We start from the raw sequence: 17,258 nt of genomic DNA, 5'->3' as shown, positions 1-17,258 counted from the left end.
CAGGGTCTCAGACTGAAATAAAATTTTTTTTTGTTTTTTTTTTAAGGTAAGGTTTTTTGTTGTCGTTTTTAAGAGAGAGAGAGCAGGGGTGGGGCAGAGTGACAAACTTCAGCAGTCTACAGGCCCAAGGTGGCCTCAGGACGATGAGATCCTGACCTGCGCCCAAATCAAGAGTGGGACACTTAATGGGCTGAGCCACCCAGACTCCCCTGAAATAAAACGTTTTAAGGAAACATTTCAAACAAACCATTTGCCGTCCAATGTATCAAGAAGAGTGTATATGATTAAAGGGCCAGAGTGATTTAAATGGGATCTTTTACTTTTTAGAAATTGCAACATCCCACTAATTACAACATGAACTCTTCTTGAAAATGACAAGTATGACACATTCTGTGAAGAACTTGACCCGCATTGATACAACTCACCCTGGAGAGAAGCAAAAATGATAGTTAAGGTACTTTAACATACTTTTCCCTCGCCCTCTCCAGAAGCCAACGTACAATACACCGTTAAAAATGGCTAAGTTGGAACCTCTTAACGTGGCTACGCGTTACACTATACTCATTTTCCACTACTTTGGATTTTACTTCTAGTTTCTGGTTTAGCTATTAACAAGGCACTGCTCCGAATGTTTCATTTCCCATAAAACAAGAAAATGGGTACAGGTTCATAAAGAGCTTTGATCTGAGTAACATCTATTAGACATCATTAAAAGCCTTTCCTCTGGACGATGTACTCATGCCCATGACGGTCAGCTTTCCTCGTATCTCATTACTGAACCCAAGCCTTTCTTTCATTGCCACTTTGGGCTCCTTCAAGAACAGCAAAGAGAGTTCCTTCGAAGATAGCCAGTGCTCCTTGGTCCTCAGAGAAGGCTGGGAGAAGGTTTTGAAGCCTCAGCTGGTTGAGAGATGGTAAAGGCGCACCGTCGCCCCAAACCAAGCCGGCGCCACAGCTCCGGTACCACGACGCGCGCGCTCGCGCGGCCAGGGTCCCAGTGAAGGGGCGGGATTCCGAGGCGCGTGCAGAGACGACAGCAGGCGGAAGACGCCAGCCGCTACAACAGACCATTATCGCCGGCGCGGGTGGGGGAAGGGCTATAGCCACACCCGGAAGTCAGTCTGCAAGGGGGGGGGGGTAGGGGGGCGAGGCTTCCGGTAGCGCAAAGGGTGTCGGGAGAGGCTTCCAGCAAACCTTCTTCCTTGGCCTCTGGAGGGACCACCGTTGCCGCGGCTTCTGCTTCCACGATCTGCGTTCGTGCTAAACGGCCACGGCGGCCGCTAGTGTCGCTCCCCTTGTGCCCGGCTCTGTCCGTATTCGTTCCCAGGCGGCCGCCACGGTTCCTGCAGCGGCCGCGGCCGACATGTTGTGAGGCGGCGGCGCGGGTGTCTGAAGGATGGTTTGGCAGAGGCGCCGGCAGCGGCTGCTGGCGACAGCGGCAGCTGGGGCTCCGGCTTTTTAGAGCCAAGCCCTCTGGGTGTCCGCCTGGTACCGCGGCGAGGCCAGTGCCCCTGGATCTTGCCTCTCCTCCGGCGTGGTTGGGGACTGGTTAGGCAACAGCGCCCGCTCCTCTGAGGAGACACGAAGGTGGTTTCCCAGTGCTCAAATTTCCGGACCACCTTTGCTTTCAACTCTTTGACGTGGGCAGTGCTGTCCCCATTATCTTCAGCCCCCCGACCTCCTTCCCAGTCTCGCTCTAAATCTCTCTCAAACACGGGTGTTCCCCCCACCCTCACGAACCAGCTCCTCCCTACCCCCCACCCCTCGTTTTTTGCACCGGCTTCGCGCTCCTGGGATCACGCTTTGAGGGCAGCTTTTGAAAAACCTTCGCGGAATACTGGACCAGAGCTGGGGAGTTTTTAAAAGTCGGGGCGCGTGCGAGAGGGAGGTAACGATGGCTTCCTCATCTGGCAACGATGATGATCTCACTATACCTAGAGCTGCTATCAATAAGATGATCAAAGAGACTCTCCCCAACGTCCGGGTGGCCAACGATGCTCGGGAGCTGGTGGTGAACTGCTGCACTGAATTCATTCACCTAATATCTTCTGAAGCCAATGAGATTTGCAACAAATCCGAGAAGAAGACCATCTCACCCGAGCACGTCATACAAGGTAAGTGGTATGTGTGGGATTTTAAGTGAGCGTGGGGGTCAGCCTGCTAGTCGCGTGACCCGTTAATGTCAAAGCCTTCGTTCCTCTCCCCGAATAAGTACGAGTAGACGAAAAAGCCACGCGGGCATGGAGGCAGCCGGTGCCTTAAGAAACTCCCTATGTAGTATTCTCGTGGTGCTTTTCATCCGGCGAATACAAGTAAGGATTGCCAGCGTTTAGGTCAGCTAACATCCTCCAAAATAAAGTAGCAGTCGTCGTCTGTTTAGAGCCAGGTAAGCGGAAGCAACGAGAATTTTGCCTGCCTGCGGTTGAACCTAGACATGACAACTGAGAAGTTGTCTCCCTAACGTGGAACCGCAGCCTTGACAACGGAGAAAGGAACCCAAAGTTCCCCCTTGGAAAAATGAAAAATCAGACAGGATCTTCCAAACATCCGTGGAGACAGCACCCCTTCCCCCACCCGACCTTTTCACCAATGTAGAGGAAAAGATGAATTTTCTGAACGCATGAGTAAAGGAATTCTTAATGTAAATGCGTTTAAAGTTGTAAAGTTTGGTGATGTTGAATAAAGGGAGTATGTTTTCAGCTTTAAGAATGGTTCAGAGAGGGGCGCCTGGCTGGCTCAGTTGGGGGAGCGTGCAACTCTTGGTCTCATGAGCTCCACGTTGGGTGTCCAGATTACTTACAAAAAAAAAAAATTAAAAAAATAGTTCAGTGGTCCTACTGTGCATCAAGTTAACAAAACTCTCCAGTTTTATTCTGGAAGGAAAGGGTGGATGATCATTATCCCTTCTTCCCCCGTCTTTTCTTCTTTTTCCTTTTTTAGTTTTTCTTTTATGTAGCTTGCTTTGCTCTATAGAGATACATTTTTAAAGCTTGGATTGAAAGTTTGTAAGAAATTTTTCTCATGGAACATTTCCCTGCCCTTTCCCATTGTAATTCCCATTAGATGTATACACTTAAGCATGTATTGAATAGCATTTCTGAAAATTTCAAGTTTCCTATGTTTGAAAGGATTTAGTCCAGTAGTAGGGATTTGGAGGACTACCTTCTGATGGTTTGTTTCAGGAAAAGGGAGACATTTAGTAGTCATAATGTTTTGGGAGCACTTACAAACACTCTTAAGAAAAACTTGCATTCAATTTGAGGCAATAGCTTGCCCTTTATAATAATTCAATTAAAATTATAACAATTTCTTGATTCCTTTTGAAATAAAAAAATCGTGATGAATTTTAATCATTTTAGTAGGCAGGCAGTTGTCTACCGTTTTACTTTCCATAATTTAACTTTTCAAAGGTGATGTTCCTGTTATTCTGAAGTAGAGAACACGTCTCGTATTCTCTATACCCAATATTTTACTGTCAATATTGATAAAAGGATTAGATGATTCATTTTTGGTTTTTAATGATGGATGGAAGGTAGATTTAAATATACTCTGCCATTACTGTTTCAGTCCATGAAGAGAAATTATTTATTTATTTATTTATTTTGCTTGTTTTATGTGCTGAATACGCTGGCAGGTACAATGAAAGTCACGTTCTCTATTTTTCCTCATGTGTTTTATTTTTACATTGTATGTACAACTGTTTTAAGTCTTTCATAAGATTATGCAGCAGAGCTAGAATATCCTTTTATGACTCATATTAAAGAAAAAGAATGTTTTATCCACATTGCTTTTCTAATGAAAATTTCAAAAGATTTCTAAAGGATCTGCCTAAACATTTGTTTACAGCACAGAAGTGGGGATTGGTCCAAAAGTCTAATAACACATTACAATCTGTCTTCTTGGGTGGTTTATTCTTTTCTAAGATATATTTAGATTTCTGATTGACATGATGGAATAAAAGTGCAGCTATAGCAAGCAGTATGCTAAATAGCTCAACTTTGGAATATGCTAAATTCAGTTTAAGGTGTGAGTCAGAAGGTTCCAGTGAAAGCATTTTCCTTTGTGTACTGAGGATGATTAATTTTTAAAAAATCATCGATTGGCCTGTTATAGTCTTACAGATTTACCCTTTCTTTGGGTAACATGGCTGTTGTTAAGTGGTGAAGGACCTACCATTTTTGCCCCAAATTCTCCCCAGTTAGGGGAATACATTTTATACATTTATAATCTTATATTGTTTAATCATCTTAAAGAATTTTTGTCTTGAGTGGTTAACTTTTTTTAAAAAAGAAATCCTTTAAGGTGTGTATCTTTTTAGGTGTTTAATATGTGTCTACAGATTAATCCTGGAAAGCTTGCTAAATCATAGTAAATATGACTTTTTTATGCTTTTCTGTAAGCCTTTATTATTTTGGTATATAGGATATATGCAAGTGGAATAATTATATTTAAAGTCATATGAATCTCACATATTGAAGTTCCAGTTTTTTAGTAGTTACTCTGAGATCCTTAGAACTAGGGCCCTAACAGTCCATTAAGTCTGTTTACTCAAACTAGAAAAAAGGCACTTCCCTGAAAACCTTTACTACCATCTGCCATAAAAGTGCTGTAATAACATGCAAATCTATGTTTACAGTATGAATGGCCTTCCTTAGATATGGTCCTGCTGTGCACTGGATAACCTGCAAAACCGCAAATGATGGCCCTGCTTAGGAGTCATTTCTTTTACTTATCCTTTAAGATTCTCTTTGTGTAAAATGGAAATGATTATTCCTATATGGTAACAAATGGTGTAAAATATCTTCCTGTTTAGAAAAGACTATATCTACTTATTGCTGTTAGCCATATAGTCAGTGCAGTTTTAGAAATTAAAATTCATGGCTTTTCCTGTTGAACCATTTAATTGAGAGTACAAATTTGTATATGGCAGCTCTTTGAATGATATTAAATATTAACCTTGGATTCACTTGCAAATTATTTGAAAGTGGTGTTCTCAGCCTTAGATGTTTTTAAAGGTGAGTTCTTTGTTTTCTTTTTAATTTTTAACTCAAGCTCTCCATGGTTAAAGATAGTTTAGATTGGATTTTTTTGATGTTGAGTCTAGTAATTTGTGACATTTTGAAGTGTTGTCTCCATGGTGTTGATTTATTAATTTTATACATTTAATATTTTATAGTATAAATATATTCATTCAACTTGAATTTAGTGTGATAATGCATAGCTGTACCTTTATTTATATCTTGTATACTTATTAGGGTACTCTTTAAAATGTAAGGGAAAAAATAAAGATGAATAATACATGGTCCAAGTGGTTAAGTGAATCTTATGTGTTAGACACGGTGTTAAATGCCATAGATCACTTGTTGATCACTATGCTCCTAAAAATAATATAGTGAATATTTTGCTTATTCTGTGGGCCAGCCTCTAAGCTCTTTATATTAATTCATTTATTCTTCACAGTAACCTGATCTGATGAGATACAGGTACTGTGTTTAGAGGCACAGAAGTGAAGAAACTTATCTAGGGTCACACAGCTAATATGCAGCAGAGCTGGGATCAGTCTCTGGCAGCCTTAGGGCCTGTATGTTTAACCATTCTACTGCATCTGTTTTGGGAAGATATTATGAAATGCTATTCTCAGGGAAGGAAAACTGACGCTTGGAGATATGAAGCAATGTATCCAAAGTTATATGAATATATTGACAACCAAATTTCAAATTCTAAGATGTCTATCTGATTTTACAAGGAGGGGATTACTTCTAAGAGGATCAGGCAAGCTTATTTGAAGATGGAGTTTGATTTGAGCCTTGAATGCATTGCCATCAGTACGAATGTGGGTAACCGATGTCTGTTGTGAAATACTGAGTGGTCAGATTTAGCATATATAGAGATTTAATGGCAGAAATAAAGCTGGAAATGTAGGTAGGTCTAGATCCTAGAGAAACGTGGTGTAGGCTAAGGAAATAGGACTTTCTTCAGAATGTTGGGAGGAAACCATCTCTCTGTGCCCTTCCCCTGCTCATGCTTGCTTGCACTCAAAATAAACAAACATTTTTTAAAAAGAGAAGAAAAGAAAAACCTTGGCTTCTAGCATTGACACTAAATAATCAGTCTGTCAGTTCAAGTAAAAAATGCTGGCTCCTTAATCTTCACTTAAGTTTCTACTATATCTCCAATTAGCAAGAATGATGTGGTGGTTATTTTGATATACAGAACTCAGAGTAATGAATGACTGAAGTTTTTTTGGGGAGGGAGGCAAAGAAGAGCAGTAAGTTAGTATAATTAAAATTCAAGTAATCATACTCTGCTTTTTGGCATGAGATTATTTCTAAAGAAGGTTGATGTAAAACAGCTTAATATTTGAAGTAATTAAAGATAAATCATTTCAAAATGTCTTAAAAACCACAGCTTACATGGAAGGGAATGCATATTTGTAAAGGTGTATTTGGTATTCTTCCGTAAGAGCAAATCCCTGTAGTTAGAATTCAGGGCATCTTTACTGAGGGCAGTCTGGTTCATCATAATTGTAGAAAAACTGCAAGAACTAATAAACTAAGTTAAATTCATCACTATATTTTTCACCACCTATATTTCATCATTGGGTCAGAAAACAAAAGTGCCTTTGGGGCATTGGCAGTGTATAGAAAACTATAAAATACAATTTTAATTACTGCGAGCCAAAAGAAAACTTCATACTTCATCTTGATTACAGAAGGCATTTAGAAAGTGCATTACTATAATTTTCTTTCTAAACATGAAAAAGTAAAGGGAGAGAGAGAATTTTTTGTTAGTATTTCTATCTTTATAGTCTTTCTTTATCCCAGTTTTCTGCCACATCACTTGAAATGTGCTTCCTGTTAAGTTTTATTTTCAAGGGAAACTTGTTGGCTGAATATAAATGCTGAATTTCATAGGTTATTTCCACCAGTATTTCTTAAACTTGGCAGTTTGAGTGCCTTTGCTAAAAATAGTCTCCTATTTGGTATATTGTACAAAAGAACTTATCCATTCTTTCATCCCAACCTACTGAAACTTAGAACATATATTACCAACCTAAGCCAAATGGCACAAAATATGTTATTAACAAGTAGGTTCCAAATATTTGCTTTTTTGGTATTCTTCTAAAAAGTGACTGAGATAATGATGTTTGATTACTGTGAGTAGTATAGGAAAAATGTTTTCTTACTGAAAGCACATGTTCTTACTTTGGACTTTTTTTTTCCTTCATAGGAAATGCTTTGGTATTTAAAAATTAATCAGAAAGAAAAGTAAAAGCCTGTGCTGTTAAAAATGTTCCTCAAGTTTTTCTAATTTATAATATAATATTAAGAAAATTGATAAAATGTTTTGATTTAGCCATTCAAATAATTGCTGTGCAACTATAAAATATGTAAAATTATTAGAAGACAGGAATCCTCTCCCCTCAAAAAAAACAAACCCACAAAAGCTTACTCTTCCATAGATGTGGGAAAACAGTAAGTTTTATCACTTTTTCATATTTTCATGTTTTCATTTCCCTAGCACTAGAAAGTTTGGGGTTTGGCTCTTATATCAGTGAAGTAAAAGAAGTCTTACAAGAATGCAAGACTGTAGCATTAAAAAGAAGAAAGGCCAGTTCTCGTTTGGAAAATCTTGGCATTCCTGAAGAAGAGTTACTGAGACAGCAGCAAGAATTATTTGCAAAAGTAAGTAATGCATTTTAAATTGTTTTTATCTGAATACTACCCTGTTTGCTAACAGAAATCATACTGGTTTCTGAAATCATTTCTTAAATCAACATATATATATCCAGAGGATTTTCTTTCTGTGGCTGATTGTTTGATCAGAGTCTGATGTTTAGATCTAACCAGTTTGACTCTGTTTGGCCAGTTATTTGCTTCATATAAAAGTAAATATTTGCACATTAAAAAATATTTTTTTTAAATGAGTGTGGTTGGGGGGTGCCTGGGTGGCTCAGTCGGTTAGGCATCCGGCTTCGGCTCAGGTCATGATCTCACGGTTCATGGGTTTGAGCCCCGCGTCGGGCTCTGTGCCCACAGCTCAGAGCCTGGAGCCTGCTTTGGATCTTGTATCTCCCTCTCTCTCTCTGACCCTCCCCTGCTCGTGTTCTTTCTCTCTGTCTCTCAAAAATAAATAAAAATCATTTAAAAAAAATAAATAAATGAGTGGGGGTGGCCCCGTGAGTCAAGCGTCTTAACTTCAGCTCAGGTCATGATCTAATGGTTTGTGAGTTCAAGCCATATTTCTGGCTCTCTGCTGTCAGCCCAGAGCCTACTTTAGATCCTCTATCTTCCTCTCTCTCTCTGCCCCTCCCTCACTGTGGTGCACGCTGTCTCTCAAAAATAAACATTAAAAAATTTTTTTTAAAGTAAATATTTGCAGTAATCTGTTTTTTTTATTAAAAAATTTTTTTTAATGTTTATTTGATTTTGAGAGAGAGAGTGACAGAGCATGAGTGGAGGAGAGAGAGAGAGGAAGACACGGAATCTGAGGCAAGCTCCAGACTCTGAGCTGTCAGCACAGAGCCAGGTTTGGGGCTCAACTTGAACTGTGAGATCCTGACATCAGCTGAAGTCAGACACTCAATCAACTGAGCCACCGAGGCGCCCCTTTTAAAATTTAAAATTTTTTAATATTTATTTTTGAGAAAGAGAGAGAGGTGGGGAGGGAGGGCAGGAAGGGCAAAGAGAGAGGGAGACACAGAATCTGAAGCAGGCTCCAGGCTCTGAGCTGTCAACACAGAGTCCAATGCAGGGCTTGAACCCACGGACCATAAAATCATGACCTGAGCCGAAGCTGAATGCTTAACCAACTGAGCCACCCAGGTGCCCCAGCAGCAACTGGTTTTCCAAGGAGAACAACTACAAAATAACTACTGAATTTTACTTTGATTTGTTTTTTCAGACAGAATGACCATTTAAAAGCATGAAAAAATATGTAAACATTCTTTTTTTAAAAAATAATTTTTTAATGTTTATTTATTTTTGAGAGAGAGAAATACACACAGAGTGTGAGCAGGGGAGAAGCAGAGAGAGAGGGAGACACAGAATTCGAAGCAGGCTCCAGGCTCTGAGCTGTCAGCACAGAGCCTGATGCGGGGCTCAAACCCATTAGCTGTGAGATCAGGACCTGAGCCAAAGTTGGATGCTCAACTGACTGAGCCACCCAGGTGCCCCTATACTTAAACATTCTTAAGATTTAAAATAACGGGCCAGTGAGAAAATACTGTATCGAATTTTATAGTGAGTGGTATATAAGTAAAATTTGATAAACATCTATTTTATGGTTATATTAGGCTTTTAATGTACCTTTAAAACAAACATTCTAATCTTTAAAAAAATCCTTCCTTCTTTCCTTCTTCCCTACCTCCCTTCCTCCCTTTCTTATTAAAATTCTAATTCCCAGTCTGTGAAGGATTAGCCCTAATATTCCTCTATTTAAAAAAAAAAAAAAAAAGAGAGAGGATGAAGTTCTTTTTTCTCTACTAAATTTTGGCCTCCTGTTTCAAATTAAATTGTATGGCAGTTTTGGGTTGAAGAGGTGTGATTTTTCTACCAGTTACTGTAGTTACCATTAGAACTGGGAAGTATCAGTTTTGGTAATCTCTTCCAGATTAATGCTATACCTGATCTCTTTGTAGTCTTACTAACCAGTTGGGTTTGGATAAAAAGCATTTGAATTTTAAGTATTACCAGACACTAGACATCAGATACCATTTAAACTAATAAGAAAAGTAAAAGTTTGCTAACATATGTTAAGTTATGATTCTGTGTTAATCATGTTGCCAAGTAATTTACCTGTATTTTTTAAATCCTCACAACAACTTATAATGACTAAAGAGGTACTAAAAGCTTTGAAACAGGTACTAAAATATGCTCTATTAGATACTTTACATACTTTGCAGTTTTTATAAATATAAAATAAATGTAAATTTTATTATACTCATTTACACATTAGACTCAGAAATGGAGAAACTTGCATGAGATCATTGATTTGTTCTGCGGATGTTTACTGAAGTACTTATAACTTATTACTTACCAGACGTCGTGGTAAATGCTAGGCCTATAATAGTATACAAAAGAGACATGGTTCTTGTTATGATGCAGCTTAGTTTACTGGGAAGGATTGAGTTAAATAAAACAGGTAAGGTCATATAGCTAGGAAGTGTTGGAGTCTGAATTCACACTCAAGTCTTCTGACCCCTAGATGTGCTGCTTCTACATTACCATGCTAATTTTGTCTACTTAAACTTATTTTAGAACTTTTAAGTAGAACATGCCTTATCCTTTCCAGGGCAAAAAGAAGAATGAAAAAAATAATTGCCCACCAAATCTATCTTTACCTTTCTATCCTTGTCATTTGTTATTTCTTCTTCCTTATCCCCCTTCTTTTTTGTCCTCATCTGTGGGTGAAGATCCCTTAATATTTCTTTGCTTTGTGAGGAAAATCAGCAGAGAGGTAAAATTATAGCACCTATGTAGTACTTCTTCCTTAAAGCACAAAGCACGTAAGTCCTAAATATGAAAGGAAATGATAAGTAAATATAACAGCTTTTTTATCACTTTGATTTCATTTCATCTTTTAGACTTTAAGGGTTTTTTTTTTTAATGTTTATTTTTGAGGTGGGGGAGGGGCAGAGAAAGGAAGACATAGCATCTGAAGCAGGCTCCAGGTTCTGAGCTGTGGGTTCTGAGCTGTCAGCACAGTGTCTGACATGAGGCTCAAACCTGTGAACGGTGAGATCATCACCTGAGCTGAAGTCGGACGCTTAACTGAGTCACCCAGGCGCCCCTAGACTTTATTTTAAATACTAACTCAATAGTATTCTCATTGGAAGCAGCCTTTCAACTGCTATCAAAAAATTTTGGAAAGGGGGAAACTAAGATGTGGAAATTAAGGTTAACTGTAAAGTATAAATGAGTTATTTTAGCATGGGGAGAATCTTATAATGAAAATCTCCAAAAGAAGTTAATTAGGAAGTATACACTTAACTCTCTTTCACACTTCCGTTTTAGAAGAAAAGTACTTGAGATAGATTGGGTAGGAGGCAAAAGGGAAAAAAATTAGAAAAAGTACCACTGAAATATTTAATTTATGAATATAAAATTAATCAATTAACATAGATTTTAAAGGCACAGGAATGTTTTTATGTCTAGACAGAGAAGTGTTTGCTAATATGGGGACATAGTGCTTAAAAGTCAGTTAAATTTTAATTTTAACCAGTACATATCCTTGCAGATCACTGAATAAACTATGAGATCAAGCAGCTTCTGCAATAAAACCTGTGTAGAGACTTGAAACTCTTTGAGTTTTTTTTTTCTGTGCCACAAAATTATACCTATATATATAGTTGATTAAGGCACAAACTAAGTATAAAGTTTATTAAATTCACATATTTGGTTTGCCCTACAATTTTCTTATGAACTCTAAAAAAGTTTTTCATGAAGCACTCTTAGTCTTTTTTACACTCTGGGTGTTCTTGCCATAAAGGTAAATATTCCTGTGTGTTAAAATAACTATTTTTCATACTTTTTAAATAAAAATAGATACAATTCAAATAGTTATTAGAATGTCTGGCTTCTGATTTCCTAAACAAAAAAGTTTTTGTCTTGTAGAAGAGGTATGATATAGGTACACTGACAACTGTAATACAAGGCTGACTATTTTCATGAGGAATATATAAAGAGTTCCCAAGTACAGAGACATCACATTAGATTTTTGGCAGTAGAAGAGTGTGCCGGTTATTTTGCATGTGAGTGCTAATACAGATTTAAACCCAAGCAGATCTCATCACATGTCACCTTACGAATGTTAACATTGGGGAGAATACCTTGCCTGTATTTCTGGACTGAAAAGCTGAGGAAGAAACTTAATTTTCCTTTTTGCATAACTGAGAAAAACAGCTAGTATGCAGTTTACTTGTTGACTTCAGCAGATGACCTAAGCTGATAATGTTAATTCAGATTTAAGAAGTTATTAGAATTTTGGTTTGTGTAGATTGATTATCTATGTGCAATACTAACGAAATTGGATAGCTTTTACATTTTCTCCTGTGTACACAGGCTTTCCCCCACTCTTCTTTCCAACACCCATTAGTTATTGAACTTTGTAAACTGGCATTGAAATATACAGTGTTTTGTTGCACCAGTTTTATAAATGGTTTACAGCACAGTATGTGTGGGGTTTTTTTTGAGATATACCAAAGGTTAGTTTTTCAAGGTTCTTGTTGTGCCTACTTTGGTAGCATTTGATGGAGGATCTTTTATATACATTTGTAGTAGATGAAAAATAAATTAATCCTTTTTTATTTTAAAGCTTAAACCATATACTAAGTTTCGGTTCAAATTGAGTAGGATAAGTTAAACTTATACTGCATTCTGTTAACCAATATAAGTATATTTTTGTAAGCATAGTTAAGTTGAAATAAAGTTTTTAAAAGAAAAAAAAATACATGCACCAGTTACTAAACAATTTTCTCAGCCTGAAACCCACCTTTCTGTGCTTTGATTTGTGATCAAGCCTAGTACTCTGTAAACCATATTTCTGTTTTTCTTCTGGACTTAATTGGACTCTGCTGCCAGTAAGGGGTCCTGGAGGGAGATTGCCAAGCTGTAGGAGAAAGGCAGCACTTGGGCTCCTCTCTTTTACTTCCTGTTAGCTTCAAGTTCCTTTGAGCAACCTACCAATGCATCTTTACCCTGGCTGCATCAGTTTCTTTTCCTCTAGTAGGAACTGAATCCAGTTTATAGAGTCTCTAATACTTAGAGGACCAGCCTAAACATTCATCATTTTCCTCTAGGGTGTGAGTCTCAAACCTTGGGGCCCTCTACCAAGCTCAAAGATGCTTTTACTAATCAATCTATGCCACTTCTTCAGAGGTCTGAGTTTCAGTTCCATGGATTGTTCTTTCAAGCTTCTTAAAAATTAAGTTTTAAAGATTGCAGCCTCTTCCTTTAATTCCCCCAGTTTTAAGGTTGGTGGCTGCTTTTGATAGTTACCAGTTGCATAATACCTAAGTGTTCTTTTCTTGCTTTTTCATTGACCTAGTTACCAGCTTTATTCTTGGTTAACAATCCTTTATATTGCATTTTTTCTGTTCCTCTAACTAGTATGACTTCTGTCTCCTGATTAGGTCCTGTGTGCTATAGTTAGGACTCAGGAAAAAAACTTTATGGAGAAAATAATATTTCAGTTTGACTTGATGAGTAGAGTTTTAATAGGTGAAAATTAGGACATTTCAAATAGAATGACTATCAGTATGAGTTAAGGTAGTGAAAATGGGATGGTATGGTGTATTGGGGAAACATTTTAAGTTTTTGTTTTTTTTTGGAGTACCAAGTATGTATTACAGTTGGGAGATAACTTGGGGCAGGCAGTAATTTGAAGGACCTTGAACTCTAGGTTGAGAAATTGGACCTAATTGGTAACAAATGATTTTTTTTTTTTAAGTATAATAATGACCTGATTAGAATTCTCTTTTAGAAATGTTTGGATAACAAATTCATAAGATTATTAAGGGAAGTTAGAAATGTATATGGTAAAATCTTAATGTTAGAGTTATACTTAGCATTACTGTTTCGCACAAAACATTCTTTCAGAAAATACTGGAGAACTATGTGTTGGGAATATAACAAGGAATATGAAAATAGTCTCTATTCGCGAGTCTAGTGGGAAAAAAGATACATACTCAGATAATTAGAGAACCAGGTAAATAGGTATGGGAATGCATAGAGAATTTTGGCATGTGAAATATGCCAATATGATCTAGAAGGGTTAAGAAAGACATTTCTCTTTTAATTGATAACTAGGAATTGGCTATGCATAAAGGAGGGTGGTGAGTGTGAGTCAGGCTTAAAGGACAATTCTGAGAAAATGCAGAGGGAGAAAAAGCATTGTTTTGGTAGATTCCAATGGAATTTATGTGATGTTTTCAAGAACAGATTCATTTTTCCCCTCTTGATCTGACTTTTCTGCTAATGAATTAAATTGGGAAAGACCTTTAGCTATTGCAACATTGCTTGTAATGCTTATATGCATATCTTGGTTTCTAAAATTCTGTGATAGTTTTTAGAGAGGATATATCAAATGACTGGATTTTAACTATCTCACTTAAATTCAATTCTGGATAAGTGCCTTTTCTCTAGTGCATACATGGGAAGGGTGTGTGTCTGTGTGTATATACACACCCACATGTGTGTATTTATGGGGAGAGGGACAGAGGAGAAATGTATGTGTAGGGTAGGGAACTGTGATAGAAAAACATCAAGGTAGCTATTACATTCATATGTAGTGCTTTTCCTTAAGAGTTAGGGGTACTGAACTAGACAACTTTTAAATCACAATGTTTAGGTTGAAAAATGTTTACATCTAAGTTTTAAGTTGAGTAGACAGAAGAATCAAGTGAAAAAAAGGAAGAGAGGGAGGGGCTCTTGGGTGGCTCAGCTGGTTAAGCCTCTGAATTTGGCTTGGGTCACAATCTCTTGGTTCATGGGTTCGAGCCCTGTGTCAGGCTCTGTGCTGGCAGCTCTGAGCCTGGAGTCTGCTTCAGATTCTGTGTCTCCCTCTCCTTCTGCCCCTCCTCAACTCACACTCTGTCTCTCTCTGTCTCTCAAAAGTGAATAAACATTAAAAAAAAAAAAAAAAAAGGAAGAGAGAAACCGGGAAAGGAACCAAAGAGAGGACATTGTGGTTTTTCTACCAGCTTTTTCAATTTCAGTTGAACCAAAGGTCATAAAATTACGTGGCATAAAGGGGACTGTTTATAAGAGAACCAAGTTTTGGAAACTATCCTTAGTTGACAGAGAAGCAGTCATCTAACTGTATTTTCTTATAGAGTTCATATTCTCCAGACGTATAACAGTTATTTGGTGGTCGGAAAATATCCAAATTTGGTAATGACTAAGTCTGTAATTGGCTTAATCAATACTTAACCAAAGTGTGTATGTTGTGAGTTTTTAAAAAAGTATTATTTGTTTTTATTTTTTGGTGTTTAGGCTAGACAGCAACAAGCAGAATTGGCCCAGCAGGAATGGCTTCAAATGCAGCAGGCTGCTCAGCAAGCGCAGCTTGCTGCTGCCACAGCCAGCGCGTCTAACCAGGCTGGGTCTTCTCAGGATGAAGAAGATGATGATGATATCTGAAATTTACCAGCTGAGTCTCTATTTCCTCAATAAATGTTTTTCCCTGCACAAGAAAACAGTGAAAGAAATGCTTATCTGTAATTTTGTATGCATCTTGGTGGACTTGCCATTGGTATTCTAGGGATGTCTGCTGTTAAGTTTCATCTATTGTGTGCTATTCATGTAAAAACTGTCTCTTTGAACTATTGAAAATTTAAGATTCAGTATAATATCAATTTTGAATTTTTAATGGTGTTTATGAAATTTTAGATAGCAGTGAGTCCTTTATTTGATCAGTAAACAGTGTTACAGAAAACGTCAAGTTTATAAAAAATACAGTGAAATTTATACAGAAACTCTAAATCTGCATTTGCATTTCCTCTGCCCTTTTAACTAGACTAAAAATTGGGAATTTTAAATTATTGGGGGGAGGGTGTTGTGTAATGCAGTAGATGTTAGATCAGGTTGGTAAAAAAGAGTTCAGTTTTGTAGTATCTCAATTTTTTGTCTTTTAAAATGAGTATATATATATACACACACATATATATATAGGGAATAAATATATATGCTCAGATAAATATACTTGTTTAAAAAAATCTCAAAACGACATTCAAAAACTAGGAAGGAATATGTTCAATAGTAGTTGTATGAATTTGGTGGGTTATGTTTTTGATTTTGTTTTTGTTTTATGTAGAGGTAAAAACTACAGTTTTATTATGGCATAATTCATCTTGAGCTATGCTATTACATTTCAAAGACTGCCCAATTTTGAGGACTGTCATGATTCTTACAATTTCACTCCAATAATTGTTAATAGTATTACTTGCTTAGTCCATCTATCTTTATTGGAACTTGTGAAACAGTTGCTTAGGTCTATTGGTTTAATGGAGATTTATGAATATTCAAACCTTTGCTAGGGGAAAGAAATGAAAGTTAAAAGCATGCTTGCTATAAAAGAGGGATTTCTTTTTGTAATTTAACTGGTAGTTATAGTTTACTTATTGTTTGTTTTTAGCATTACTTTTACATTTTCTTGACTAGATGGCCTAGAGTGTCCAATGCTTCCTTTTGAAACGGCATCATTGTCTCCATCATAATTGAGTGATAGCTTTAAAAATGAATGGTTTTATTTTGTTTAGGAAAGCGTGTCATAACTGATCAGCCCTATATGAAACACAAATAGTTTCAACCTACTTATTAAAAGGGAGAAGCTTTAATCTGGTTTCACTAAAGTATGGTAGTGATTTTTATAGGAATCCAATGTATTGAAGAAATGGCATATTGCTTGTATTTTGGAAAGAAAATGGAAAAGCTACTTTATGATAGTATAAAGTAATCTAAATTCCTGTGTCAGTTGCCAAATCTGTTAAATTTGTATATTCACCAAGCCCAAGGATAATTTGTGGTTGCCAGGATTCCAGTTTTAATTGGAGAGCTAAATAAGTAAAGTTTATAAGTATTATATTTCTTAATGACCTTATTTTGCAGTTTTAGAAAAAGTGAAATACTAGCATACGTTTATTAAATACACTTCCCCCATGCCATAAAAAGGTTAATTTTTCTGAATGTTTTAAGTTGAAGTTGACATTGTATCCATGAAGTTCTCTGGACAAGATAGAAAGGGTTGTTTTTTTAAAAGTTTAAGTACCAAAGGTAGTCTAGTCTAAGAAATAATAAGTTAATAAGTGTTGGCTTTTCTAATTTGTACTGTAACATCCTTATTCTTTCTATTTTAAGTATATCTGTTTCTTAAGTAAACAACTTAGATATTTTTCCACTTTTTTTTTTTCCCCTGATGCAGAGTTCAGGTTAATTAATATTTTACTGCATCTGATAATGTATTATATGTTTGAAGCCTAGTGACTTTCATTTTGACATTCTTGTGATTTCCTATGCTGTATTCTTCAAGCAATAAAATCTGATGTGTTTTATAAATTGTTTTTATATTTAATAATCTACACAGATTAACAGCAGGAGATTGCTATTATTAACAATCTCTAGTTTCAAGAATCTTAGCCCCAACAAACATTTTGATCATTTGGTATGTAATACCTGACTTTCTCTTTTGTTTATTGTTATTTCAGAAAATCCAGTTTTAGGATCCAGGTATAACAAAGTTAGTTAAGCAGTGTTTTACTT

The 17,258-nt window shown here is 36.8% G+C and overlaps 1 protein-coding gene across 1 annotated transcript; it reads left to right on the top strand.

Annotated features, from left to right (window-relative positions):
- The first annotated feature begins 1,158 nt into the window (after positions 1–1,158).
- On the top strand, positions 1,159–17,054 carry DR1 (down-regulator of transcription 1). The gene is made up of 3 exons (XM_029948700.1): positions 1,159–2,114; positions 7,522–7,685; positions 14,994–17,054. The coding sequence occupies exons 1-3, from the start codon at positions 1,895–1,897 to the stop codon at positions 15,138–15,140; spliced, it is 531 nt and encodes a 176-aa protein (XP_029804560.1). The 5' UTR covers positions 1,159–1,894; the 3' UTR covers positions 15,141–17,054.
- Positions 17,055–17,258: the final 204 nt, after the last annotated feature.

This window comes from Suricata suricatta, chromosome 8 (genome assembly GCF_006229205.1).
Source record: "Suricata suricatta isolate VVHF042 chromosome 8, meerkat_22Aug2017_6uvM2_HiC, whole genome shotgun sequence".
NCBI classification, from domain to species: Eukaryota; Metazoa; Chordata; class Mammalia; order Carnivora; family Herpestidae; genus Suricata; species Suricata suricatta.
This window is presented reverse-complemented; position numbering and strand designations above follow the sequence as displayed.